The sequence below is a fragment of the Balaenoptera physalus genome, assembly GCF_965194825.1.
Source record: "Balaenoptera physalus genome assembly, chromosome: 8".
Classification (NCBI taxonomy): Eukaryota; Metazoa; Chordata; class Mammalia; order Artiodactyla; family Balaenopteridae; genus Balaenoptera; species Balaenoptera physalus.
In genome coordinates, this window is record NC_138887.1 from 100660117 (window position 1) to 100685135 (window position 25019).

Consider the following 25019-nt stretch of genomic DNA (forward strand, 5'->3'; position numbering starts at 1 on the left):
GAGAGGATGAGGACAAAGGGCTGGTGACAGGGACACTGAGTCAGGGGTAGATGCAGTCCTTCCCCTGGGACCCTCGGTTTGGGCTTCAAATGAGACTTTTCTACCTGTAAAGTGGGGCACCCTCACCCCAAGCCTTCTCCCTAATTGGCGTGGGCAGTGTCGTTACTTCCTCTCAGTCCGTCGGCGCACAAGCACACACCCTTCCCTTCCCTATCCGCAGGTGGACAATACCCTGGGCTAGGAGCCAGGACTCCCAGGCCCTGTGAACAGCCCTGCCACCAAACAACCCAGAAGATTCTGTCAACACCAGATCAGTGTGTTCTGCCCTAACCACTGGCCTCAGTTTCCCCTTGTGTCTCTTTAGTCTTGCGGGGCAGGGGTATATTTCATCTCTGACCGACGAAGCTTAGTTTTGGGGTGTTGGGAGACCTCACTCCCCCCATTTTCCAGCTCCGCTAGTCATCTCTCCACCGCGGCGGCTCCGGGGCCCTGGCCTCCCCGGGGCAGCAGACCCGGGCCGGGGGCGAGGGCCCCCCTCCCGCCTGCGGGCCGCGTGGGGGAGGGGAGGGAGGGAGGCGGGGCCGGCGGGCTCGGCTCGGCCCCCACCCGCGGGCCGGGCGGCATTCCTGGGAGGCCGGCGCTCTGACGTGGAGCCGGGGGCCGCAGGCGCGGCGGGGGGAACGCGGCCCGGGGGCTTCTTAAACCCCCCGCCCCAGCCCGGCCCGCACTTCCAGGGCACCGCTCCGCCCCCGGAGGGAGAGAGAGAGAGAGCGCGGCCGAGGAGCCGAGGAGGCCCGCCGAGTCCCGCCAGCCAGGGGTGCGAGAGAAGTTGAGAGCGGCGCAGCGCAGAGCCGCGAGTCCCGCGATCGCGCCCCGACAGCGCCTCGAGCCCGAGCCCAGCCAGCCCCGAGCCGGAGCCCAGCCGGCAGCGCAGCCCCCGCCCCAGCCCGCGCCAGCATGATGAACAACAGCGGCTACTCCGAGGCCCCCGGCCTCGGCCTGGGCGACGAGGCGGACGACATGCCGTCCACGGAGAAGGACCTGGCGGAGGACGCGCCGTGGAAGAAGATCCAGCAGAACACTTTCACGCGCTGGTGCAACGAGCACCTCAAGTGCGTGGGCAAGCGCCTGACCGACCTGCAGCGCGACCTCAGCGACGGGCTGCGCCTCATCGCGCTGCTCGAGGTGCTCAGCCAGAAACGCATGTACCGCAAGTTCCACCCGCGCCCCAACTTCCGCCAGATGAAGCTGGAGAACGTGTCCGTGGCCCTCGAGTTCCTCGAGCGCGAGCACATCAAGCTCGTGTCCATCGGTCAGTGCGGGCGGGGAGGGGGAAGTGCCCCGAGGAGGGGCTGGCCCACGGGGACAGAGGACTCAGGTGCTGGGTGGGCGCGCGGGGAGCCGAGAGAGGGCAGAGAGAGCCCCGGCGCCGGGAGGGGACCCTGTCCCCGCTCTCCCGCCCGCCGACGCAGGCCCCCTCGGGTCCTGCCTTCGCACCCCTCTCTGGTCGGCTGGCATCCCGAGGGGGCCCCGGGGGAGTCCAGACCCGACAGTTTCTGAGCCCTCCAGCTTCAGCCTCCCTCGCACACTCTCACCAACCCGCCTCTCCCCTTCGTCCCCTTTCCTGCCACCCGCACCCCCAGCCCAGGCTTGAGAGGACAGGGCCAATGCCCATTACTGATTCCCGGGGGCACCTCCCCCCAAACAAAGCAAATGGCTTCCCAGCCTCCCAGCACCTCCACCGGGGAGGAGCGGCTGAAGGCGGGTCCCAATCGCTGCCCGATCCCAGGGAGCAGGGGGAGAGCTGGTGGCCGGGCGGGCGCAGGGCCCGGGTCCCCCGCGGGCATATGTTCTCGGCAGCTGGGTTCAGGCTCAAGGGCCAGGGCCGGCAGGGCCCAGCCTCGGAAACCTAAAAAGGCTCTGAGCGAGCTCCGAGAGCCTTAACCCCTGCCTGTCCTCCACCAGCTTCAGCCGGCCGGGGAGGGGGCTCCCTCGGTCCACGCCCGGCCCCCGCCCACCCCCTAAGCCCCGATTGGCTGCAGCTCAAATGGTCTGGGCTGAGGGGAGGAAGGGAAGGCCTGAAAAAGGGAGGAAGTCATTGAGTGTAACCAGATTTGGAAGGTGTGTCAGCGCTGGGTGGGGGTGGGGAGGCACCCCAGGCTTGGGAGCTGGGGAACCCGGGATGGGCTCTGAGAGGGTAGGAGCTGGCCCTCCCCTCACAGCCCTGCCGTCATCCCTGCAGGCCGGGGGCCTGGGGCAGAGCCCTACCCCTGTGGCGAGCTCCTAAGAGCCCCGATGGGATTTACAGGAAAGGGCCCCTTGGCGGGGTGCACCCCAGGGCCGCAGGAGGGGAGTTTCACAGGGCGTCCGGTGCCCCCCAGGCTGCCCCAGAGACTTCTTCAGGTGATGGAAGGTCTGTCCACCTCCACTCTCCCTCGGGGCATCTCTAGGCCTCCGAAATTAGCAGCTGAGCTCAGTCCGGGGCCCTTTGCCCCGGCCAGTCCCCTCTCTAGGCCTTACCCCCTCCTGCCCCAATACTGCCCCTCACCCCACCCGCTCTGGCCTGGAAATAGCCCTGCCGCTGTGACACAGCAGATGTCTCTGAGCTTTCCAGAAGGACAAGCCTGAGGACAGGGCGTGGGGAGGGGCCCTGGTGTGTGTAGTGGGAGTGAGGGCTGCTTGAGAGCGCGTGGGGTTGCGGGGGGCCGGAGTCAGAGAGGAGTCAGCCCTGGGCCTGTCAGCCCCCAGCAGCTGGGATTTCACCGACTGGACTGACGGTCCCAGGTGGGGTCTCGAGGGGAGAGAGAGCCTGGGGCCTCACCAAGACTTCGTTGGAAATGGCTCAGCCTTCCCCTCCCCTCCCCGCTGCGGGGCGCTCGGCCCCTCTCCAGGCCTCGTCCTTCCTGAGAGCACACCTCTCCCCTCCCCCATGGTGGTGCCTGGCTCCGGCCCCTTTGGCTCAACTGTGTGTGGAGAGGCCGGCTCAGAACAGAGGGGGAAGAAGCAAAAGCTGGTTTGGGGGCGGGAGGGAGCCCTCCTTTCCCATTCCTGCAGGGAATCGTTCCCCATTTGGGCCAAGTGGCTCGCTCCCGCCGCCCGATGAGATAAGCTGTCAGCAATTCAGCTGCTGGGCCTGAGGCTGAGGCTGAGGCTGGATGGGAGGGGGCACAGGCGGCAGGGGCTGCCCAACCCGGAGAAGGTGTAAGGGGTGGTTCCCCGCCAGGCGGGCATCGTGCTTCCTCTAGTTTCCTCTGTCCCGCTAAGTGGTAGGAAGGGGCTGGGGCGGGGGCCGTCTCTGGGCATCGTCTCAGGACTGAAGCTGAGCATCTGGGCACCTGGGAGGAGGTCAGAACGGCTCCCCACATCCTTTTCTAGGAGTGGGGCGGGAGCTGGGGGTTGAGCGGTCCCCCTGAAGGAGGTAGGGGTACTCAGCCGGGGTGGAAGGAGCTGTGTGGCCTCCTTACCCCACCAGCCCCTCAGCCCCTCCGAACAAAGAGGCCTATGAGGCAGCTCTGTCCCGCAGCTGTTCCCCAGTTGCTATTCCTTCTCCTGGAGCCAACCACCGAGGGAGGGGCTGGAGGGGGCAGCAGCTGTCCCGGCACCTCCCTCGCTGGGCCCTCTCTTCTCCCCCTCCACTTGAGTCCTGGGGTGGCCTCAGGGACTGGCTCTGGGGCTCCTCCCAGCCCTTTGGTGGCATCCCCATTGGGGTGGGAAGGAGGGAACCTGGCCTGAGCAGAGCTCCCCTCCTCTGCCTGGCCTCTGAGGGGGAGGAGGGAGAAGAAGGTCACTGCTCCGAGAGTGGGACTCCGGGCCCACCCCTCTCCTGCCGACCAGGACCACTTGCTGTCTGGCCCAGGGCCAGTTGCTGGGGAGAAACCTCTCCCTGCGGCAGATGGGATTGACGCCCCCGCTCCCCATACCCCCCGCCCCAGCAGCCTCAAGGCCTCCCTCCCAGAGATCTGGCTGCAGTTTGCAAGTAGCACTCTGGGCATGCGAGCACCAGCTTTGGAGGCTGTCAGGGTTGTGAGAGGCTGTGAGGCCCTGGGTGTCAAGACTGTGTGAAAGTGTTGTGGGCCTGTGTGTGTTTGAGAGAGACCGCACCAAAGCACCAGGAGGCTGGGAGTGAGTGTGTCATGGAATCTGCAAGCTGCCAAACCATTGTGCTGCAGTGGAGCCAGGGGTAGAGGGGGCGGGCCTGGGGAGCTGCTGGGGAAGGAAGGATGAATCAGTGAAAGGGTGGTGGAGCCAAGGGGACCAGAGCCTGAGGCCAGAGAGACAGAGAGACTGAGATTCCCCTCCTGGGATCAGGTTGAGGGGGCGATACTGGGGTTCCCCAGGCCTTACCCTCCAAAGGCCATCCCCCAAGATCTGGTGGGGGGCAGGAAAAGATACGTAAGGGGGCACCTCCAGCTCCACCCTTTCCCATCTCTTGGGCAACACCAGTAAACAAGGCTGAGTCTTCCACCCCCTCCCAACCTCCTAAAAGCAGTGCTCAGGGAAGCTGATGGATTTCAGGCCTGCATTGTCCTTTACAAGTAAGCTGGTTTCCAATGATCTATACTCCAGGCCACTCCTGGCTCCTGGATATTTCTCTCTGGCTGTTAAAAGGGAACTAGGCCCCCAAAATCTCGGGGTACCAGTTCTGGTCCATAGTATTCCTCAAAGAAGGGGATGGGTCGAGAGCCTCAGCTCCTGAGACTTGAATCCACATGGGTAACACTCCCCCCCGGCTCTTGTGAAATCTTACTGGTCCCTATCATTTGAAAACATGATTTTCAAGCCTTAACAGAATGTGCACTGTACCCACCCCCTCCTCCAAGAACTTTGTTCCAAAAACCTTTTACAGTGTTCAGAGTAGGTTTGGCTGGAACCAGGTTGGTCCCACTCCTCTCCAACTTCAGTTTTTAAAATATTCATTCATTCAACCAGTATTTATTGAGATTCTACTAAGTTCTAGGCTCTGAGCAGACATAAAATACAGTATCTAGAGGGAAAGAAGGCAGACAAAAGAAGTATATACTGTATGATTCTATTCATAGAAAACTCTAGAAAATGCAGACTAATCTATAGCGACCAAGAGCAGATCAGTTGTTGCCTGGGAAGGATAGACCAGTAGGGGCAGGAGTGATGGATCACAAAGGAAAGGAAACTTTGAGGAGGGGTGGATATGTTTATTATCTTGATTTGTGGTGATGGCTTTGTGGGTATACACATGTTGTCAAAACTTATCCAGTTGTACTTTCTAATATGTAGTTTATTGTACATCAAGCATACCTCATTAAAACTGTTCAAAAAAAAAAAAGAAAGGAAACGAAACAAAACAGTGTCTGCCCCTGAGAGGCTTACAGTCTTGCATAACTGCATGGATGCCTGTAGCCTGCTAGGAGGCTCGCACAAGTGCCGTGAAAGAGGTGAAACTACGCTGAAGGAACACATTGGGAGGCAGCCTCATTCTGAAGGGAGAGGAGGGCTCCATCAAGGGCCGGGCCTCACAGGATGGAGAATTTGGTAGTCAGAGAAGGAGTAGGTTCCAGAAGAAGGAGGCCTGACCCAGCGCTCAAGCAGCAGCCTCAGGAGCTGGGCGGGGGAGGGGAGGGCACTGTGCTAGAAGTGGCGCCCTCCTGAGCCCAGATTGCCTCTCCCCTCTGCAGACAGCAAGGCTATCGTAGATGGAAACCTGAAGCTGATCCTGGGCCTGATCTGGACACTGATCCTGCACTACTCCATCTCCATGCCCATGTGGGAGGATGAGGACGATGAAGATGCCCGAAAGCAGACACCCAAGCAGCGTCTACTCGGCTGGATCCAGAACAAGGTGCCCCAGCTGCCCATCACCAACTTCAACCGTGACTGGCAGGATGGCAAAGCTCTGGGCGCCCTGGTGGACAACTGTGCCCCTGGTAAGTGGGCCGGCAGCACACCATGGACCCTTGAGCCCGGAAGGGGAACTGGGACGAGCTGGTGATGCCGAGGCTTGTGTTTGTCAGAACACATGTCTCAGGGTTGGGGGATCAGGACCCCCTGCCCCAGCTGAGAATCACTGCTGGAGTTAGACCCTTCCTGATGAGTTGCCAGATCCTGCAGTGGCAGGAAAAGGTTTTACAGGCAAGGACACTGGAGTTCAGAGAAGGCCAGTGACTTGTCCGAGATCACACAGCTTATCTGTGGCAGAACTGAACCAGAGCCCAGGGCCTCAACTCCCTGTTTCCTACTTTGCCACATGGGTGTCATTTCTGCTCAGCCAGCAGAAAGCAAATGTGGTGGGACTTTGGCTTTCCAAAGAAGGCCAGGACTTAGACCCAGAGAAGGCTGTTCTTTGTGAGCCCCTGGGACAGCTTTGAGAAGGGGTTGAAGCCCAGGATGATGTGGGCTGAGGCTGGCGTGACACTGCCCAGTGGCAGGTGACCCAGCCCTGCCCTCTCTCGATGTAAGCCCTGGCCTGCTCAGGTGGGGGCAGCTGAGGGCCCATGAGAAGACTGAGGCATCACAGGTGAGAGCCGTACCCAACGTACGGCTCCCTTTCTGACCCTCATCTCCTGAGAAGATAGGTCTTCTCCACCCCTATCGGTCAGCTCTGCCTTTGGGGAGCCATGTCCCCTTGGGTGAATCCTCCCCCAGCCTGGGGTCAGCCAGGGAGCAGGGGGTGGGAGGCGGGGGCACTGGCCACTTGGGAAGCATTCCCAGCTGCTGAGCCATTGCCCACGGCTGGTGCGGCTGCCAGCAATGAGCTCAGCTGTTCTGGCCGGTCATGGATTCCAGCCTTTGAGCCGGCCCTCTCCCCGCCAGTGAGCAGCGCCCTCCTTCTCCGGCTCTGGCTTGGACCAAGCACACCCTAACCCCTGCACCCCTTCCCAGGAGTGACCTGCGGCCGCCTCAGCTTTCCTCCCATTAGAAGGGCTGGGTTCTGGGTGGCCAGAGAGAAGAACTCATCCTCTCCAAACAGGCCCTTCAGTGCCTCCATTTCCCCAAGGGGGAAGTCAGGAAGGAGAGAGAGTCTTATTCTCTGAGGCTGTTGTGGGAAGTGCTTGGAGACCTAGGGCTTCAGGGCAGCTGTGAGGAGACCTTCGAGGCGATGGGTCAGAAGCATATGTGGGACAGGGACTGCCCACCCGGAGGCAGCTGGGATGAGGCAGGAGAGGTCTGCGAGGGATGCCCTCACAGGGGTTTGGTGTTCAGGGTCAGTGCTGGGGCCTGGTAGGCAGGAGGCCGGCTGGCAGGGCTGGTGCCAGGCTGCGTCAGCCGGGGCAGAAAGCCCTCATTGTTGGTGCTAGGGAGGGCTGCCGTGCCTCTAAACAGCGATGGGCATCCCAGCTGATGGGCCATAACACCGGGGGTCAGCAGGAACCTGGCTGGTCAGGGGCCTAGGGCTGCATGGGAGGGAGTGTGAACCCACAGCCTGTGAGGGTATTGGATGAGCAAATGCTCTGCATGCTGGCTGACTGCTTCCCCTAATCATCGACTCCCTCCGCCATCTCTCCAGGCCTCTGCCCTGACTGGGAGGCCTGGGACCCCAACCAGCCTGTGGAGAACGCCCGGGAGGCCATGCAGCAGGCGGACGACTGGCTCGGGGTGCCCCAGGTACACCGGCGGGCGGGGCGGTGGGAGAGTAAAGGGGCCGGAGGGCCAAGGGTGGAGTTGGGTCTATAAGGATGCCTGGTCAGGATGTGGGTGAGAACCGGGGTTCCTGGCTAGGGAGGGCACCCTCTGACTCCCTTCCTCCTCATGGCAGGTGATTGCTCCCGAGGAGATTGTGGACCCCAACGTGGATGAGCATTCTGTCATGACCTACCTGTCCCAGTTCCCCAAGGCCAAACTCAAACCTGGTGCCCCTGTTCGCTCCAAGCAGCTGAACCCCAAGAAGGCCATTGCCTACGGACCTGGTATGTATTGAGCCCTAACAGCCCTCCCCGGGCAGCTGGGCACAGGCTAGGATGGATCTCCCTAAACTCTCTGGCTCTGCCTTCTGCCCCTCAGGCATCGAGCCCCAGGGCAACACCGTGCTGCAGCCCGCGCACTTCACCGTGCAGACAGTGGATGCTGGCGTGGGCGAGGTGCTGGTCTACATTGAGGACCCCGAGGGCCACACCGAAGAGGTATGGAGAGGCCACTGGGGATTGGACAGAGACCACAGGCCAGCAACCAGAATGGCCTGGAGATGGCTGCCAGAGCTACCCTCTATGCTGGAGATGGGGGACGCCTCACCATGGGGGCTGCAGGAGCTGTGGGCTCTGGAGGGGCTCTGACTGCCAATCTTTTCCCTTCCCAATAGGCAAAGGTGGTTCCCAACAACGACAAGGACCGCACCTACGCTGTCTCCTACGTGCCCAAGGTCGCCGGCTTGCACAAGGTATCTCCCTATAGGCCCCCCCGTCTTCCCCATTCCATTCACATCCTTGGCTCTGGCTGAATGGACCCCTGTCTCGGCTCGCACCCCACCCCACCCCCGTGCACCGGCCACCCGCCTCCCACCCTCCTTGGCTCTGCTCTGCTCCTCCACCCCCTCTCAGAGCTGCTCTCCTCTAAAAGCTTACCTTTGGCCTCTGACCCCCAGGTGACCGTGCTCTTTGCTGGCCAGAACATCGAACGCAGCCCCTTTGAGGTGAACGTGGGCATGGCCCTGGGGGATGCCAACAAGGTATCAGCCCGTGGTCCTGGTCTGGAGCCCGTGGGCAACGTAGCCAACAAACCCACCTACTTTGACATCTACACCGCGGGTGAGGACGGCCCCCTTACACCTGACACCCCCTGACTGGGCGTGGGGCGTATGCAGGGGCCTGGGTCAGAGTCCCAGCCAGAGGGCAGTGGTCTCAGGGTGAGGGAGCCCCAAGCAGAATGACAGCTGATGGCTGTTGTCACGACAGGGGCCGGCACTGGTGATGTTGCCGTGGTGATCGTGGACCCGCAGGGCCGGCGGGACACAGTGGAGGTGGCCCTGGAGGACAAGGGCGACAGCACGTTCCGCTGCACATACAGGCCTGTGATGGAGGGGCCCCACACGGTGCACGTGGCCTTCGCCGGTGCCCCCATCACCCGCAGCCCTTTCCCTGTCCACGTGGCAGAAGGTAAAGGCCCTCCACCCATCCACATGATCCCCCTCCCCGACGCCAGGACACAGAGAGCGTTGCCACCGAATTCCGAATTCCGAGTCTGAGGATATACGGGAAATGATGCACTACATCCAGGGGCGGGTGGGGAGCCATCTGAAGGCTTAAAATGGGCAGCAGAGCGAGCCAAGGGGTGGGGCTCTCGAGAGCTCGTCTGTCCATCCCCTGCCCCCAGGAGGCTCAGGAGGCCACAGTGAAGGATACCAGACAGGGGCTGCTGTGGAAGGGGTGAGGGGGAAGCGACAGGGCCACGTGGGTGGGGGGCATTTACGTGAGCACCTGTATGCCAGGCCCTCAAGCAGTGACCCCCCCCACTTGGTCCTCTCTCTGCCATTCAGAGGCCCTGCCGCCGCTCGCCCCCTCCGTGCCCATCGTCCACCAGGCCAAGAGAGTGGCGCCACGTTAGTACACTCCAGTGGAGGCGGGGCCGGGCATGGCCATAGCTGACTGGCCTCACCTGTGCTGTGTGGCATGGCCCAAGCAGTGTGGAATCGACCCCCCTTCCGTGGCATTCTGTGACAGGCCCCGAGTTCCGCGCCTTTGCCTATGTTCTGTGGCAGATCTAGTTTCTTTGCCACTTGCCTGATGATTTCCGTGATATAAGACCTCCATCCCGTGCCATTGCCTGTGTTCCACGGCAGGCTCCGGGTTCCGTGCCGTTGCCTGTTCTGTGGCCGTACCTGGATTCTCTGCCATTGTCTGTGTTCTGTGGCAGGCCTGGGTTATATGTCGTTGCCTGTTTGGTGGCAGCCCGTGGGTTCCATGCCATTTTATGGGTTCCGTGGCAGGCTGAGATCACCGTTCTTTGGCCTGTGTTCGGTGGCAAAGTCTGGGTTCATTGCCACTAGCAGTGTCCTGTGGCAGGCTGACTTCCGTGCATCGCCTGTGATCTGTGGCAGGCTTCCGGTTATATGCGTATCTCTTGTTCCATGGTGTTGCTGAGTGTTTTGTGGCATGACTTAGTTCCTAAAGCTGCTGTGTTGGCTCTGGGAAGGCTCAGATGGCTCTAGGTGGGTGGCTTGGGGTAGGTGAAAGGCCCTTTCCTGTCTCTCTTTGCTCCAGTCTCTGCTCAGGCTCTGCCCTGCCTTTGTCCCAAGCGACACTGACTCCGAGGAGCCCGGTGGGAAGGGTTTCTTGTGAGCAGCCTGATGAGGGGGGCTGGGGGCACCATGGCCAGCTCCCTGCCCAGCATGGCTCTCGGCAGCCCTAGTTGTGTCGGGGGCACCAGGGAGCACGGGGGAGGGTTGCATGAGGCCATGGCCTGTGCCTGGGGGGCGTCAGGGGGACTGTGCACAGCGAGGTGGGGGATGAGAGGTGAGGGCTGAGGCTCTGTCTAGGGCCTCTCGGCGCCCCCAGCATCGCCTCTCTTCTCCCTCCCAGCCTGTAACCCCAACGCCTGCCGCGCCTCTGGGCGGGGCCTGCAGCCCAAGGGCGTGCGTGTCAAAGAGGTGGCTGACTTCAAGGTGTTCACCAAGGGTGCTGGCAGCGGGGAGCTCAAGGTCACAGTCAAGGGACCAAGTGAGTGCCAGGGCCCAGGGCCGTGGTGGGAGTCGGGGCACAGGGAGGAAATACAGCCAGTAGTTCTGAGCCCCTGAGGGCAGTGACGGTCAGCACCATGCCCCCCTGGGGGGCTCCAAAGAGACACTGACCAGAGGCTCCCTGGGACCTTAGGCACATTGTCTGACCTCTGTCTCCATCTCCCAGTGTGCAAGCTGGGAATGCTGCTCTCTCGGTGTGCTGCCCTGGGCTGTTACACAGTGCCTACTACACAGTGCCTGCTAGCAGCACTATCCTCAGGCTGGGCCTGGGTCCCAAGGGTCCTTGAGGGGACTGAGCAGCTGGGACTCGCAGAGCATTGACCCCCCCCCCCCCCACACTTCCCACACCTCCTCAGAAGGCACAGAGGAGCCGGTGAAGGTGCGGGAGGCTGGGGACGGTGTGTTCGAGTGCGAGTACTACCCCGTGGTGCCTGGCAAGTACGCGGTGACCATCACATGGGGCGGCTATGCCATTCCCCGCAGGTAAGTGCCATGCGGCCCCCGTGCCTCCAGGTCTGGGCCCTCAAAGGGTGGGAGAGGGAGGTGGGCTGCCTGGGACTCTGAGGGAAGGGAGGGGGAGGAGTACCTCTGGTGGGGGCAGCTCCCAGCGTGGACACCAGCTCCCTCTTTGCCCAGCCCCTTTGAGGTGCAGGTGAGCCCAGAGGCAGGAGTGCAGAAGGTGCGGGCCTGGGGTCCCGGCTTGGAAACTGGCCAGGTGGGCAAGTCAGCCGACTTTGTGGTGGAGGCCATTGGCACAGAGGTGGGGACGCTGGGTAAGTGGCTGGGGTGGTGATAGGTGGGAATGCGGGGGAGTGGTGTGATGGAAGGACACTGGGGAGTGACTGGGGTCAGAAGGTGGGAGTGCTAGCGAGTGTTGAGATGAGACTGGGAGATGGGACGTGGGGTGATCGGGGTGGTGACGCTGGGAGAGTGATGCCCCGGGGACCTGCCTGAGTGTCCAAGTTGCTTCTTGTGCCCTCTGACCCTCCCCATCTTTCACCTAGGCTTCTCCATTGAGGGGCCTTCACAGGCCAAGATCGAGTGTGATGACAAGGGCGATGGCTCCTGCGACGTGCGGTACTGGCCCACAGAACCAGGGGAGTACGCCGTGCACGTCATCTGCGACGATGAGGACATTCGAGACTCGCCCTTCATTGCCCACATCCAGCCAGCTCCACCCGACTGCTTCCCGGACAAGGTGGGGGTCCCAGCTCCCGTGGGCCTGGGGCAAGGTGAACTGGCCCTCCTCCAGTCCCCAACCCAGCCCTCCGCTCTTGCCCCTGCGCAGGTGAAGGCCTTTGGGCCAGGCCTGGAGCCCACTGGCTGCATCGTGGACAAGCCAGCAGAGTTCACCATTGATGCCCGTGCTGCTGGCAAGGGAGACCTGAAGCTCTATGCCCAGGTGGGGTGTTGCCCCATCTCTGTGCCCCTCGCCGCTGTAGCAGGGACCCTGGGAGGGTGGGGCAAGTTAGAGAAAGGGACCTCCAGGCATCACAGGACTGATTCTCATGGATCCATTAGAACTATGGAAAATTTAAAGTTTTGTGTTTTCTTATTGATGATAATCTTAAAAACATATTTTACCAAATGTATATTTTTGTACTAATAATTTGCAATTGAAAGATGATTTGACTGAGTAAGACATTGGTTTCCCAGCTGAGTTTCTCACGATGGTGTCCACTGACCCCTAGAGGTTAATGAATATGTTCTTGGGTCCAAGAGGATGATTCTTCTTTAAAAGGTTATTTATTCAATTTTAGGAACGTTGATTTAGCTGAGCCTTTCCCCTGACAACACATTTCAGAGACCTAGGCTGTGAGACCAGGCCACATAGATGGCCTAGAGCCTGGCCTCCCTGTTCCCAGGGTGCGCCCTGGCCACCAGAGCTCGTGGCACTAGACTCTCCTGGTCTGAGGTCTGTGGCTGGGCGGGGCCTGTGAGTGGGTTGGCGGTGGGTAAGGAGGATGGCCCACGGCCAGCAGAGGGCGCTGGTGCTCTAGGAGGCCGGGGCACTCCAACAACCTTGCTTTGGGTGATGCCCACAGGACGCAGAGGGCTGCCCCATTGACATCAAGGTCATCCCGAACGGCGATGGTACCTTCCGCTGCTCCTACGTGCCCACCAAGCCCATTAAGCACACCATCATCATCTCCTGGGGAGGCGTCAACGTCCCCAAGAGCCCCTTCCGGGTATGTCCTTTGCTCCCTGCCCCATGCCCACTGCCAGGGGCCCCAGAGGGAGGGCAGAGCCTCACACAGGAGATGTTGGCTGTCCCTGGGCCCTGTCATCGCTCCCCACCTCAAGGCCCCTGCGAAGATGCTAAGACTGGTCCTGCTAAGGCTGGGCTTGGAAGTGCTGGGGAAGGGGATAGACCTTGAGGGAGGGGCACCGTGCTGACCATCGACTCTTCCCCCAGGTAAACGTGGGAGAGGGCAGTCACCCCGAGCGGGTGAAGGTGTATGGCCCTGGCGTGGAGAAGACAGGCCTCAAGGCTAATGAGCCCACCTACTTCACGGTGGACTGCAGCGAGGCGGGGCAAGGTGCGCTGAGGACCAGGGAGTGGGGCGGGGCCGGGTGGGGTCTGGGTGGGAGGTGCTGGTACCCTCCACCTGGTCCCAGCTGTAGTGGGACTGGTCAAGTGCAGGAGGTTGTTGAGCCCCCCACTCATGGCCTCGTGCCTGCCTCCCCTCAGGCGATGTGAGCATTGGCATCAAGTGCGCCCCCGGCGTGGTGGGCCCTGCAGAGGCTGACATCGACTTTGACATCATCAAGAATGACAATGACACCTTCACAGTCAAGTACACACCCCCAGGGGCCGGCCGCTACACCATCATGGTGTTGTTTGCCAACCAGGTACCCTACGCTTGGGTTTTGGTTGTCACGGGTGGCTGCACGCCCCACCCTGCCCCGGCCCACATCTCAGTCAGCAGCTTAAGAGGCAGTCGTTTGGGGACAATTCTACAGCCGTTGATCGCGCACTTCCTATGTGTAGGCAGCGTGCCTCAGAGGAAACAAAGGACACTTTTTCAGAGACTGCTCGTGTCCACCCTGACCAAGCTTTTTCTCCCTCCAGGAGATCCCTGCCAGCCCCTTCCATATCAAGGTGGACCCATCCCATGATGCCAGCAAGGTCAAGGCTGAGGGCCCTGGGCTGAACCGCACAGGTAGGTGTCTGAGTCGGGGCTGGGCTGGGCTGGGGGTGGGGCTAGGTGGCCGCCAGCCTCTCACCACCATCTCGGGGTGACTCCCCAGGTGTGGAAGTTGGGAAGCCCACTCACTTCACGGTGCTGACCAAGGGAGCCGGCAAGGCCAAGCTGGACGTGCACTTTGCCGGGGCTGCCAAGGGAGAAGCTGTGCGAGACTTTGAAATCATCGACAACCACGACTACTCCTACACTGTCAAGTACACGGCCGTGCAGCAGGTGTGTCCGCCCCCTCCATGCTCCAGCCGTCCCGGCTATGGGGTCGTGGGTCTCCTTCCTTCAGTCTCACAGGGCCCGTTCTGCATCTAGCCTCCCAGATCTTGCCCTTTCCTGCCTCCCATCCTCTCTTGCTGTGGATCTCTGAGCCTCTGGTCCACATCGGCCAAAGGCATGTTGCCAGGCTGTGCCTAAGCCACCCAGTTCTGACCTCCTGTTGTACCCAATAGGGCAACATGGCAGTGACAGTGACCTATGGTGGAGACCCTGTCCCCAAGAGCCCCTTTGTGGTGAATGTGGCACCCCCGCTGGACCTCAGCAAAGTCAAAGTTCAAGGCCTCAACAGCAGTAAGTGGGGCAAGAGCTGCCCTGGGAGTGAGGAGAGCTGGGGGGGGCAGTGGGTTGCAGTCTCTGCTCACGGTGTCCCTTGCCGTCTACACAGAGGTGGCTGTGGGACAAGAACAGGCATTTTCTGTGAACACACGAGGGGCTGGTGGTCAGGGTCAGCTGGACGTGCGGATGACCTCACCCTCCCGACGACCAATCCCCTGCAAGCTGGAGCCCGGGGGTGGAGCTGAAGCCCAGGCTGTGCGCTACATGCCCCCTGAGGAGGGGCCCTACAAGGTGGACATCACCTACGATGGTCACCCGGTGCCTGGCAGCCCCTTCGCCGTGGAGGGTGTCCTGCCCCCTGACCCCTCCAAGGTGAGGAAATAGGAGCTGGTGGGAGCTGGGAGTTGGGGGCTTCTAGCGAAGTTGGGTAAGTCACAGGGGCAGAGGCCAGAGGGCCTTATGTCCTGGAGTGAGCATAACCAAGGACCCAGGGCCGAGGCAGTCCCCCACCTCAGGACCTGCTTTTGAGACGGCTTAGTTTTTTTTTGGTTTTGTTTTTTGTATTTTTATTGAAGTATAGTTGATTTATAATGTGTTAATTACTGCTGTACAGCAAAGTGATTCAGTTATACATATATGTACATTCTTTTTTTTAATATTCTTTTCCATTATGGTTGGTCGTAGGATTTTTTTTTTTTTTGGCCGCACTGAGCAGCATGTGGGATCTTAGGTCTCCGACCAGGGATCAAACCCATGCCCCCTGCAGTGGAAGCACAGTGTCCTAACCACTGGACGGACAAGGAAGTCCCTGTCATAGGTTATTGAATATAGTGCTCTGTGCTATACAGTAGGACCTTGTTGTTTATCCATCCTACATATAAAAGCTTATATCGAGACAGCTCAGCTATTAAAAGCCTGGCCTTGGATCCGACCTGGGCTTCAATCCCAGGTCCACCAGCTGGGACAAATTATTTAATCTCTCTACCTGCATTTTCTCGCCTGGAATTGTTATAAGGACTCAGCCTGTGGTAGCTGCTACAGTTGAAAGTGCTTAGCTGATTTGAGAGCCATGAAGGCCTCGTGGGCGAGGTCAGGTATAGGTAACCCACACACCTGTTCCTCCTTTTAGGTTTGTGCTTACGGCCCTGGTCTCAAGGGCGGGCTGGTAGGCACACCAGCGCCCTTCTCCATCGACACCAAGGGGGCGGGCACAGGTGGCCTGGGGCTGACCGTGGAGGGCCCCTGCGAGGCCAAGATCGAGTGCCAGGACAATGGCGATGGCTCGTGTGCTGTCAGCTACCTGCCCACGGAGCCGGGCGAGTACACAATCAACATCCTGTTCGCCGAAGCCCACATCCCCGGCTCGCCCTTCAAGGCTACCATCCGGCCCGTGTTCGACCCGAGCAAGGTGCGGGCCAGTGGTCCAGGCCTGGAGCGCGGCAAGGCTGGCGAGGCGGCCACCTTCACTGTGGACTGCTCGGAGGCGGGCGAGGCTGAGCTGACCATCGAGATCCTGTCGGACGCCGGCGTCAAGGCCGAGGTGCTGATCCACAACAATGCCGATGGCACCTACCACATCACCTACAGCCCTGCCTTCCCCGGCACCTACACCATTACCATCAAGTATGGCGGGCACCCCGTACCCAAATTCCCCACCCGCGTCCACGTGCAGCCCGCTGTCGACACCAGTGGAGTCAAGGTCTCGGGACCCGGTGTGGAGCCCCACGGTGAGTGAGAGAGGAGCCTGGAGCTGGTCACATCGCCAGTCAGGGAGGGAGGGAAGCAGGGCTGAGGGCTTGGGGGGGGTGAAGGGAGGGCTTTGGGGCAGTGCTGAGTCTTTAGGGCTCAGATACCCCAGAAGAAGGTGCCTAAGCCTAAAGGCAGGACGTGGAGCTTCACCTCTGGTCTTGTGGCAAAATTGCATTTTCCTGGGGAGATTCGCAACTTTCATCAGCTGATCTGAGAAAGCTAAGAACCTTGCTCTCCATGGTACAGAGGGAAAGCTTTGGGGTTGAGGGTGATGAGTCAGGAGACAGTTCAGCTCAGTTCAGTGACTGTGAGTTACCATCTGCCGGGGGCCAGACCCTGGGCTAGGCATGGGGGGTGTGCAGAGGAACGTAAGACCCAGACCCGCCCTCAAGGGGCGCACAGCCTGGTAGGGAGACTCAGGTGAACAGAGTGTCTCTGTGTGGTGAGGGGAGCGGAGGCAGGGGCAGTGGGAGGCGGGGCCCAGAGCTCGCAGGGCTGAGGGGTAGCAGGGCTCAGGCTGGGGAGCAGCAGGTGGGGAGGAGGGGCGGCCACGGAGTTGGGGAGGGAGGGCGGGCAGGGGTGAGCAGCTGTGTGAAGGCTGCCCCCAACCTATGCTGAGCTCTCGTCTCCTGGGAGCCAGGTGTCCTGCGTGAGGTGACCACTGAGTTCACTGTGGACGCAAGATCCCTAACAGCCACGGGTGGGAACCACGTGACGGCTCGCGTACTCAACCCCTCGGGCGCTAAGACGGACACCTACATGACAGACAACGGGGATGGCACCTACCGAGTGCAGTACACAGCCTATGAAGAGGGTGAGGGGCTGGGCTGAGCGGGGACGGTGGGGATCTGATGCCAGCATTTTCAGGGGGTTGGGGAGGTAGGGGTCTCGCACACCCTGACTTGCACCGTGTGGCTGGCTTCCAGGAGTGCATTTGGTGGAGGTGCTGTATGATGACGTAGCTGTGCCCAAGAGCCCCTTCCGAGTGGGCGTGACTGAGGGCTGTGACCCCACTCGCGTCCGGGCCTTTGGGCCAGGCCTGGAGGGTGGCTTGGTCAACAAGGCTAACCGCTTCACTGTGGAAACGAGGTATTCCTCCCCCCACCTTTCCTAACCTTGACCCTGATGCTGTGGCCACCCTGATCCCAGCCACCTGCCCTCCCCCTTCATCCTTCTGTGTGTGCCTCATGCCCAGCCTATCCCCTGTCAAGGGTGCAAACCTCCCCCAGTGTCCCAGCCCCTGTAGCTAGTCCCTTCTCAGCTGGGCCCCCAACCCCCATTCAGCTTCTCCTCCATCCCCACTCACTGGTCCTAGCGGAGCTGATATAGGGGTGTCATCTTGTAGGGGAGCTGGCACTGGGGGCCTAGGCCTAGCCATTGAGGGCCCGTCGGAAGCCAAGATGTCCTGCAAGGACAACAAGGATGGTAGCTGCACCGTGGAGTACATCCCTTTCACCCCTGGAGACTACGACGTCAACATCACCTTCGGGGGCCGGCCCATCCCAGGTGTGCACGGGATCGGTGGGACTCGGGGAGGGCAGCAGGAGGCCTGCTCAGCGAGAGAGAAACTGGAAGGAAGTCAGGTGTGGGGACTCATCCCTAGAGCAGGAAAGCCCCGAGCCCAGCCAGCAGGGAGGACGTGGAGCAGGCAATTGCTGCAGTCATGGCCAAGAGGCAGGGCGGTGGGCGCAGTTCATTCCCAGAGGTCCAGCACTGGTGTCTTGGCCCTTTGTCTGGAGCGCCAGACCTCGTGGGTTCGGTCACTCAGACACAGCCCAAGCCTCTGTCGCTGGCTCAGCAAGGACAGCCTCTCACACCCTCTCCCTCTCACTGTCTGCAAAGCAAGGAACCCCCCTGCCCTCCTGTGTGGCCGAGTTGCTCAGGGCAGGGGCAGGGGTAGGGGTGGGGAGGGCGGGGTTATGTCTTCAATTATCGCATAACTCGGGCCTGCTGAAATTGGACATTTCTCATCTAATTTCACGCTGGCAAAAATGCATTTTCTTTTACAAATACTCCACTTTTAACATTTTACTAATTTAGGAAGGCCTTCTTCCAGGCTTGTGGTCTAAATAAGTGATTTGCCCAGCCGCAGTCTGTAGCCAAGTAGCCAAGTTTATTTTTCCTTGTTTACATTTTTCTTAGCAAGTCCCTAAGCCTTTGCACATTTGGTCTGGTCTCCCTGGGGCATTTCAAAGGCAGGGAAGGCGTCCTCCTCCTCGTTCCTCGGTGTCAGGGAGACCCTCCTGGGCAGCGGGTAGGGGCTGATGTCCCTCTCCTTGCAGGGAGTCCATTCCGGGTGCCAGTGAAGGATGTGGTGGACCCTGGGAAGGTGAAGTGCTCAGGCCCAGGGCTGGGAGCCGGTGTCAGGGCCCGGGTACCCCAGACCTTCAGGGTGGACTGCAGCCAAGCTGGCCGGGCCGCCCTGCAGGTGGCCGTGCTGAGCCCCACAGGTATGGAATGTCTGGGGCAGGGTGGAGGGAGGCAGAAAGGGTGCCAAGAGGCTTTGCTGACCCTGCTCCCCTTGCCCAGGTGTGGCTGAGCCTGTGGAGGTGCGTGACAATGGAGATGGCACTCACACCGTCCACTACACCCCAGCCACCGACGGGCCCTACACAGTAGCTGTCAAGTACGCCGACCAGGAGGTGCCACGCAGGTGAGGCCCAGCTTTGGGCTCCTGTGCTGTGCTGAGCTCTGGGGGGCGCCCACCAGGGCCACACCTGCAGGGCCACTGCAGGGCCCTGGAAACACCCCTCCTACTTGTCTTCGCCTCACCCTGTCTCTGCTGCCCCATCCCGCTCTTCCTCAGGGCCCCCTGCCTGTCTTCTCCACCCCGGAGGTGGCACAGCCCCAGGGGCTCTCCTCTGGCTGGGCTGTCCCCCCATGTAGATACAAAATTTACAAAATTAGTGCCTTGGGAAAAGGCACCATGTAGCTACAAAAAGGTGGGGAGGGCAGCCTCCTGCATCCTCCTCTTTAAAGAGTTCACAGCATCTTCCTGGAGAATGGAGAAGAAATGCTCAGGCTTTGTCAGGGGCACACCTGTGTGACCCTCCCCCAGACTCAGGCTGTGACCTGGTCCCTCCTCCCTGCCAGTTGTCATCTCCCCTGCTCACGAATGTGGGGAGGACTCCAGGCCCCAAACGAGACGGGATTCCCTCTGCCCCCGAGCTTGAGCCAACTGTCCGTCCCTTCTGCCCCTCAAGCCCCTTCAAGATCAAGGTGCTTCCAGCCCACGATGCCAGCAAGGTGCGGGCCAGCGGCCCGGGGCTTAATGCCTCTGGCATCCCTGCCAGCCTGCCTGTGGAGTTCACCATCGATGCCCGCGATGCTGGGGAGGGCTTGCTCACTGTCCAGATCCTGGTGAGTCCATGTGCTGCCCCTCTCTCAGGTCAGGCTCTGGGCACAGGCCGGCCTTGACCTCTGCTCCTCCCCCAGGACCCTGAGGGTAAGCCCAAGAAGGCCAACATCCGAGACAATGGGGATGGCACGTACACCGTGTCCTACCTCCCGGACATGAGTGGCCGGTACACCATCACCATCAAGTATGGCGGCGATGAGATCCCCTACTCCCCCTTCCGCATCCATGCCCTGCCCACTGGGGACGCCAGCAAGTGCCTGGTCACAGGTGGGCACTCACCCCGCCTCCCCTGCCCCTCCCCCTCCCCACCCCCATCCTGAGCACTGTGTGGCTTACACTTTTCTCCATTTCCAGTGTCCATTGGAGGCCACGGCCTGGGTGAGTGCCCCTTCTCCTCTCTTTCTGCTGTGGGCTGAGGTGGTGGGGGAGCTGGGAACTGCGGGGGGCTGGGCACAGGTACCGCGGACCCCTGACCGGGCACTCCTGTGTGGCAGGTGCCTGCCTGGGCCCCCGCATCCAGATTGGGGAGGAGACGGTGATCACAGTGGACGCCAAGGCAGCAGGCAAGGGGAAGGTGACGTGCACAGTGTCCACGCCGGATGGGGCGGAGCTCGACGTGGATGTGGTTGAGAACCACGACGGCACCTTCGACATCTACTACACAGCGCCCAAGCCGGGCAAGTACGTCATCACCATCCGCTTTGGAGGCGAGCACGTCCCCAACAGTCCCTTCCACGTGCTGGTAAGCTCCGCGGCCACAGTGGGACTAGGGCGGCTGGGGAGGTGGGCCGGGCCCTCTTAGTGGTAGCAGGGGATCCCAGAACCTCTCCCCATGTCTGATGGATCCGGGACCCAGAATGCCCCAGAGTCAAGTCTTTGCTTTCCCTGCAGCCTCCCAACCCAGGAGGTGAGCACAGCCCTGCTTCAGGCCCCTCTGGTGGTTGGTCAGCTCTCTCTGGTGGAACTTGCCGTGTTCCTTCTGACCCTCGGGCCCACTGTCCCTGTACATCTCCCCAGGGTGGCCCTGCAGGACGATGAAGCCCTCCAGAGGGTAAAGCACCCAAGATATCCATCCTGCCCCGTGGGCAGCCCGGGATTTCAGGTCCCTGGGCCATTCTCTGTGTCAGCTCATGGTCACTCGAGCTGGCGTGTACCGGCTTTCTACGTCCTGTGCCCTCCCGCGCCTGGCTTCCCAGGCGTGTGACTCCATGCCCCACGTGGAGGAGCCCTCTGACTTGCTGCAGCTGCACCGGCCCATTACCTACCCTGCACACTGGGTACTGCCACCTCCCACCCAGGCCACACCTCACTCCCCTCCTTCTCTTCATTTCTTCTTTCTCTTCTTCAGTGGCCAGGACTGGGGCATGGTTTTGGGGTCATCTTGGGGAGCAGGCGGGAGTCAGGCTGGGCAGACGGATCCCCAAGCTGGGCACGGCACCTCTTCTCTCGCAGCTGACGTGCCTCTCCTGCCCTCTGGTTTCACCATTAACCATCTTTTTCTTTGCTCATTTTCTCTGACTTCAGTCATGGCTCAGGCCAAGCTCCCCAGGCCTTCCCCAGCCAATGACTGTTCCCTCTCACCTGCCACAGGCCACAGAGGAGCCAGTGGTGCCCGTGGAGCCCATGGAGTCCATGCTGAGACCCTTCAACCTGGTCATCCCCTTCACTGTGCAGAAAGGGGAGCTCACAGGTACTGCCCCGGGGCCTTGAGGCATGAGGGCTCAAAGGGAGGACACCTGTGTCCAGGCCCAGCTCCTTCTTTAGAGATGAAAGCTGGGGCCCAGAGCAGAGAAGTAAGCTACCCAGGGTCACACAGCAAGTTGAGCAGAGCTGGAACTGACTCCAGCCTTCTGTCTCCCAGGTCAGGGCTCATCCTGATGCTCCAGGCTGTCTCCTGGTGCCTGACCTCTGGGGTAGAAGCAGAACCACACAGGAGTGGGAGCCTGGGACAGCAAAGGGGGTTGAGGTAGGAGAAACTGGGGTCCCCCACTTAACTGTCTGTCTGGCAGGGGAGGTACGGATGCCCTCCGGGAAGACTGCCCGGCCCAGCATCACTGACAACAAGGATGGCACCATCACGGTGAGGTACGCACCCACCGAGAAAGGCCTGCACCAGATGGGGATCAAGTATGACGGCAACCACATCCCTGGTGAGTCGGGGGCCAGGCTGGGCTTGGCTGGGCTGAGAGGAGCCCATAGTGACTTCATCCTCATCTGCCTTCTTTCAACAAATCTTTATTGAGCACCTGCTGTGTGCAGACACCATGTGAAGCCTGGGAAGTCTGGTGCCCTGGTGGGAGGCCCCTGTGGCAGAGATGCAGGGCTCAGCAGGGAGCCTGTGGGGAGGTGCGGGGGCCGAGGTGGGCTCAGGCAGCTCCTGTCCTATTGACCCAGCCCTCTTTCTCCGACCACCCCCAGGGAGCCCCCTGCAGTTCTACGTGGATGCCATCAACAGCCGCCACGTCAGTGCCTATGGGCCAGGCCTGAGCCATGGCATGGTCAACAAGCCGGCCACCTTCACCATTGTCACCAAGGATGCTGGGGAAGGTGAGGGGAGCTGGGTGAGGGCAGCCAGTGCAGGGGTGAGGGCAGGACCTCTGATCTCAGCCCTCCCTCCGCCCACAGGGGGTCTGTCCCTGGCCGTGGAGGGCCCGTCCAAGGCAGAGATCACCTGCAAGGACAACAAGGATGGCACCTGCACCGTGTCCTACCTCCCCACGGCACCTGGAGACTACAGCATCATCGTGCGCTTTGACGACAAGCACATTCCGGGGAGCCCCTTCACAGCCAAGATCACAGGTGGGTGGACGTGTGGGCACACAGCCTGCCGCACACACCCCAGCACACAACGGATGTGCAAGCCCAGCATGTTCAAGTCACCGGGGCATTAGGGTAGGGCCCCCTCGAGGTGGAAGAGGTCATTTTTGGATAAATGTAAGGAACACTCTATCCTCTAGAGCAGGTGAGAAACATCCAGCCACCCTCTGAAAACATATCTTGTTGAGTCTTTTAAGTCAGGGTACTGATAATCCCTTTTGATAGATGAGGAAGGCAGTAGGCCCAGAGGGGCTGAGCAACTTGATCAGAGCCACACAGCGGGAAAGGGGTCTGGGCTGTCTGGCCCAGTCTAGTTTTTTGGTTCCACACAATCATGTGACTCAGGATTTACATTCGTGTAAATTAGGGATTTAACCCATTCAGGACTGGGGCATTCCCAGAGGAGCTGGGTGTGAATGGAGACTGCGCTCTCCCTGGTCTCTCTGTGCCTCTGGGTGGTCCCCAGTCTCTGCTGAGTCCAGCAGGGGCTGCCAGGAAGTCTCCTGATCTCCATGAGGGCAGGGCCTGCCTGGAGTCACACCGCCTGACATGCCAACTCTCCCCCAGGCGATGACTCGATGAGGACGTCACAGCTGAATGTGGGCACCTCCACGGATGTGTCACTGAAGATCACCGAGAGTGACCTGAGCCTGCTGACCGCCAGCATCCGTGCCCCCTCGGGCAACGAGGAGCCCTGCCTGCTGAAGCGCCTGCCCAACCGGCACATTGGTGAGCAAGGGGCCACAGGAGGGGCCCGGGGCGGCGGGGGTGGGGGGAGGAAGGCGGGGACACCCGCGAAGGAACACTGCCATGCCCAGGGCTCCATTCATGCCTGACCTCCCTCCCAACAGGCATCTCCTTCACCCCCAAGGAGGTTGGGGAGCACGTGGTGAGTGTGCGTAAGAGCGGCAAGCACGTCACCAACAGCCCCTTCAAGATCCTGGTGGGACCGTCTGAGATCGGGGATGCCAGCAAGGTGCGGGTCTGGGGCAAGGGCCTGTCCGAGGGACACACGTTCCAGGTGGCGGAGTTCATCGTGGACACTCGTAATGCAGGTGCTTCTTGCCCCAGAGACCCCTCATTTCAGCTGGTGCCTCCAGTGACGACTGGTCCTTTCCTGCCCTGTGCCCCTTGGCCATACACTCCTCCCCGAACTTCCTGGCCATCTCTGCTGAGATTCACATTCTGGGGCTCCTTTGGGGAGAGTGAATGTCCCCATGTCACTTCTCCCATGTTTCAGAGAAAGCTCAGCTTTACTGAGTTTGTCTCTTCCTTGCTCACTAGAACCCAAGAGGCCTGCCTTAAGGAATTTTCCAGACTACCTATCCCCGACCCTCTGGGTCAGTGCCTGGCTCACCCCTTCTCCTCCTGCTGAGCCATCTTTTGTTAGTGGTTGTGATACACCTTGGGTGCCTGTTCTGGACGGAGCCTGTAGTCTGGGGAGGGGGGAGCAGAACGGCAGTGGGGACTGAGGGAGACGCTTCCCTTGTTCCCCGCTAGGTTATGGGGGCCTGGGGTTGAGTATTGAAGGCCCTAGCAAGGTGGACATCAACTGTGAGGATATGGAGGACGGCACGTGCAAAGTTACCTACTGCCCCACTGAACCCGGCACCTACATCATCAACATCAAGTTTGCCGACAAGCACGTGCCTGGTAAGGTGCTGGGCTGCCGCTGGGACAGGCCAGGAGGCCAGCGACGAGTGATCTGAGACGCCCGACCCTCCCTTTCTCCCCTACAGGAAGCCCCTTCACGGTGAAGGTTACCGGCGAGGGCCGCATGAAGGAAAGCATCACCCGGCGCAGGCAGGCGCCGTCCATTGCCACCATCGGCAGCACCTGTGACCTCAACCTCAAGATCCCAGGTGGGAGGCAGAAGGAGCCGGTGGGGGGTGGTGGCAGGGCGATGGGGAAGGCCCAGGGCCTGCCCCCACAGCCTCTGTCCTGCTGGCTCGTTTCTCACCTCGCTCCACGCGTCGCACAGGGAACTGGTTCCAGATGGTGTCGGCCCAGGAGCGCCTGACGCGCACCTTCACGCGCAGCAGCCACACGTACACCCGCACAGAGCGCACGGAGATCAGCAAGACTCGGGGCGGGGAGACCAAGCGCGAGGTGCGGGTGGAGGAGTCCACCCAGGTTGGCGGAGACCCCTTCCCCGCCGTCTTCGGGGACTTCCTGGGCCGGGAACGCCTGGGCTCTTTTGGCAGCATCACCCGGCAGCAGGAGGGTGAGCGGGGCCGGGCTGGGGTCTTCATGGGGAGGCTGGGCTCTCCGTCTCGTGGGACAGGAGGGGGAGGCTGTTGGTCTGAGTGGAGGAGGGGGTTTTACTGAGGGAGGGAGGGAAGGGCCAGGGCCAGGAGCAGCCCCCGTGTCGCCCTGACACTCCCCACCCGCTGCAGGTGAGGCCAGCTCTCAGGACATGACCGCACAGGTGACCAGCCCATCAGGCAAGACGGAAGCCGCAGAGATCGTGGAGGGGGAGGACAGCGCGTACAGTGTGCGCTTTGTGCCCCAGGAGATGGGGCCCCACACGGTCACGGTCAAGTACCGCGGCCAGCATGTGCCAGGCAGCCCCTTTCAGTTCACCGTGGGGCCACTGGGTGAAGGCGGTGCCCACAAGGTGCGAGCTGGAGGCACAGGGCTGGAGCGAGGGGTGGCCGGCGTGCCAGGTAAGGGGCAGGGGGCCAGGACGGGGGGCGGGGGC

The 25019-nt window shown here is 61.1% G+C and overlaps 1 protein-coding gene across 3 annotated transcripts in view; it reads left to right on the forward strand.

Moving 5' to 3' along the window:
• Positions 1 to 737: 737 nt before the first annotated feature.
• FLNC (filamin C) overlaps positions 738 to 25019 on the forward strand; it is a 28175-nt gene continuing 3893 nt past the window's right edge. Inside the window, exons 1-41 of one of the 3 annotated variants that reach the window (XM_082472218.1) lie at positions 739 to 1312; positions 5652 to 5900; positions 7481 to 7578; positions 7730 to 7880; positions 7975 to 8093; positions 8270 to 8347; positions 8552 to 8714; positions 8862 to 9062; positions 9443 to 9505; positions 10485 to 10622; positions 10999 to 11125; positions 11279 to 11415; positions 11647 to 11840; positions 11931 to 12044; positions 12688 to 12831; positions 13059 to 13182; positions 13335 to 13495; positions 13716 to 13806; positions 13895 to 14064; positions 14292 to 14409; positions 14504 to 14766; positions 15524 to 16121; positions 16784 to 16957; positions 17070 to 17232; positions 17489 to 17649; positions 18426 to 18593; positions 18673 to 18796; positions 19347 to 19503; positions 19579 to 19768; positions 19856 to 19879; positions 19996 to 20243; positions 21092 to 21191; positions 21511 to 21651; positions 21920 to 22048; positions 22127 to 22300; positions 22886 to 23047; positions 23170 to 23373; positions 23819 to 23971; positions 24058 to 24180; positions 24300 to 24542; positions 24715 to 24984. In XM_082472218.1, coding sequence (XP_082328344.1) covers positions 958 to 1312; positions 5652 to 5900; positions 7481 to 7578; positions 7730 to 7880; positions 7975 to 8093; positions 8270 to 8347; positions 8552 to 8714; positions 8862 to 9062; positions 9443 to 9505; positions 10485 to 10622; positions 10999 to 11125; positions 11279 to 11415; positions 11647 to 11840; positions 11931 to 12044; positions 12688 to 12831; positions 13059 to 13182; positions 13335 to 13495; positions 13716 to 13806; positions 13895 to 14064; positions 14292 to 14409; positions 14504 to 14766; positions 15524 to 16121; positions 16784 to 16957; positions 17070 to 17232; positions 17489 to 17649; positions 18426 to 18593; positions 18673 to 18796; positions 19347 to 19503; positions 19579 to 19768; positions 19856 to 19879; positions 19996 to 20243; positions 21092 to 21191; positions 21511 to 21651; positions 21920 to 22048; positions 22127 to 22300; positions 22886 to 23047; positions 23170 to 23373; positions 23819 to 23971; positions 24058 to 24180; positions 24300 to 24542; positions 24715 to 24984 — 6964 coding nt within the window. In that variant the 5' untranslated portion in view covers positions 739 to 957. Of the gene's footprint in view, positions 1313 to 5651; positions 5901 to 7480; positions 7579 to 7729; positions 7881 to 7974; positions 8094 to 8269; positions 8348 to 8551; positions 8715 to 8861; positions 9063 to 9442; positions 9506 to 10484; positions 10623 to 10998; positions 11126 to 11278; positions 11416 to 11646; positions 11841 to 11930; positions 12045 to 12687; positions 12832 to 13058; positions 13183 to 13334; positions 13496 to 13715; positions 13807 to 13894; positions 14065 to 14291; positions 14410 to 14503; positions 14767 to 15523; positions 16122 to 16783; positions 16958 to 17069; positions 17233 to 17488; positions 17650 to 18425; positions 18594 to 18672; positions 18797 to 19346; positions 19504 to 19578; positions 19769 to 19855; positions 19880 to 19995; positions 20244 to 21091; positions 21192 to 21510; positions 21652 to 21919; positions 22301 to 22885; positions 23048 to 23169; positions 23374 to 23818; positions 23972 to 24057; positions 24181 to 24299; positions 24543 to 24714; positions 24985 to 25019 lie in introns of all 3 variants that reach the window. The other 2 variants (XM_082472219.1, XM_082472217.1) reach the window with 2 other exon arrangements.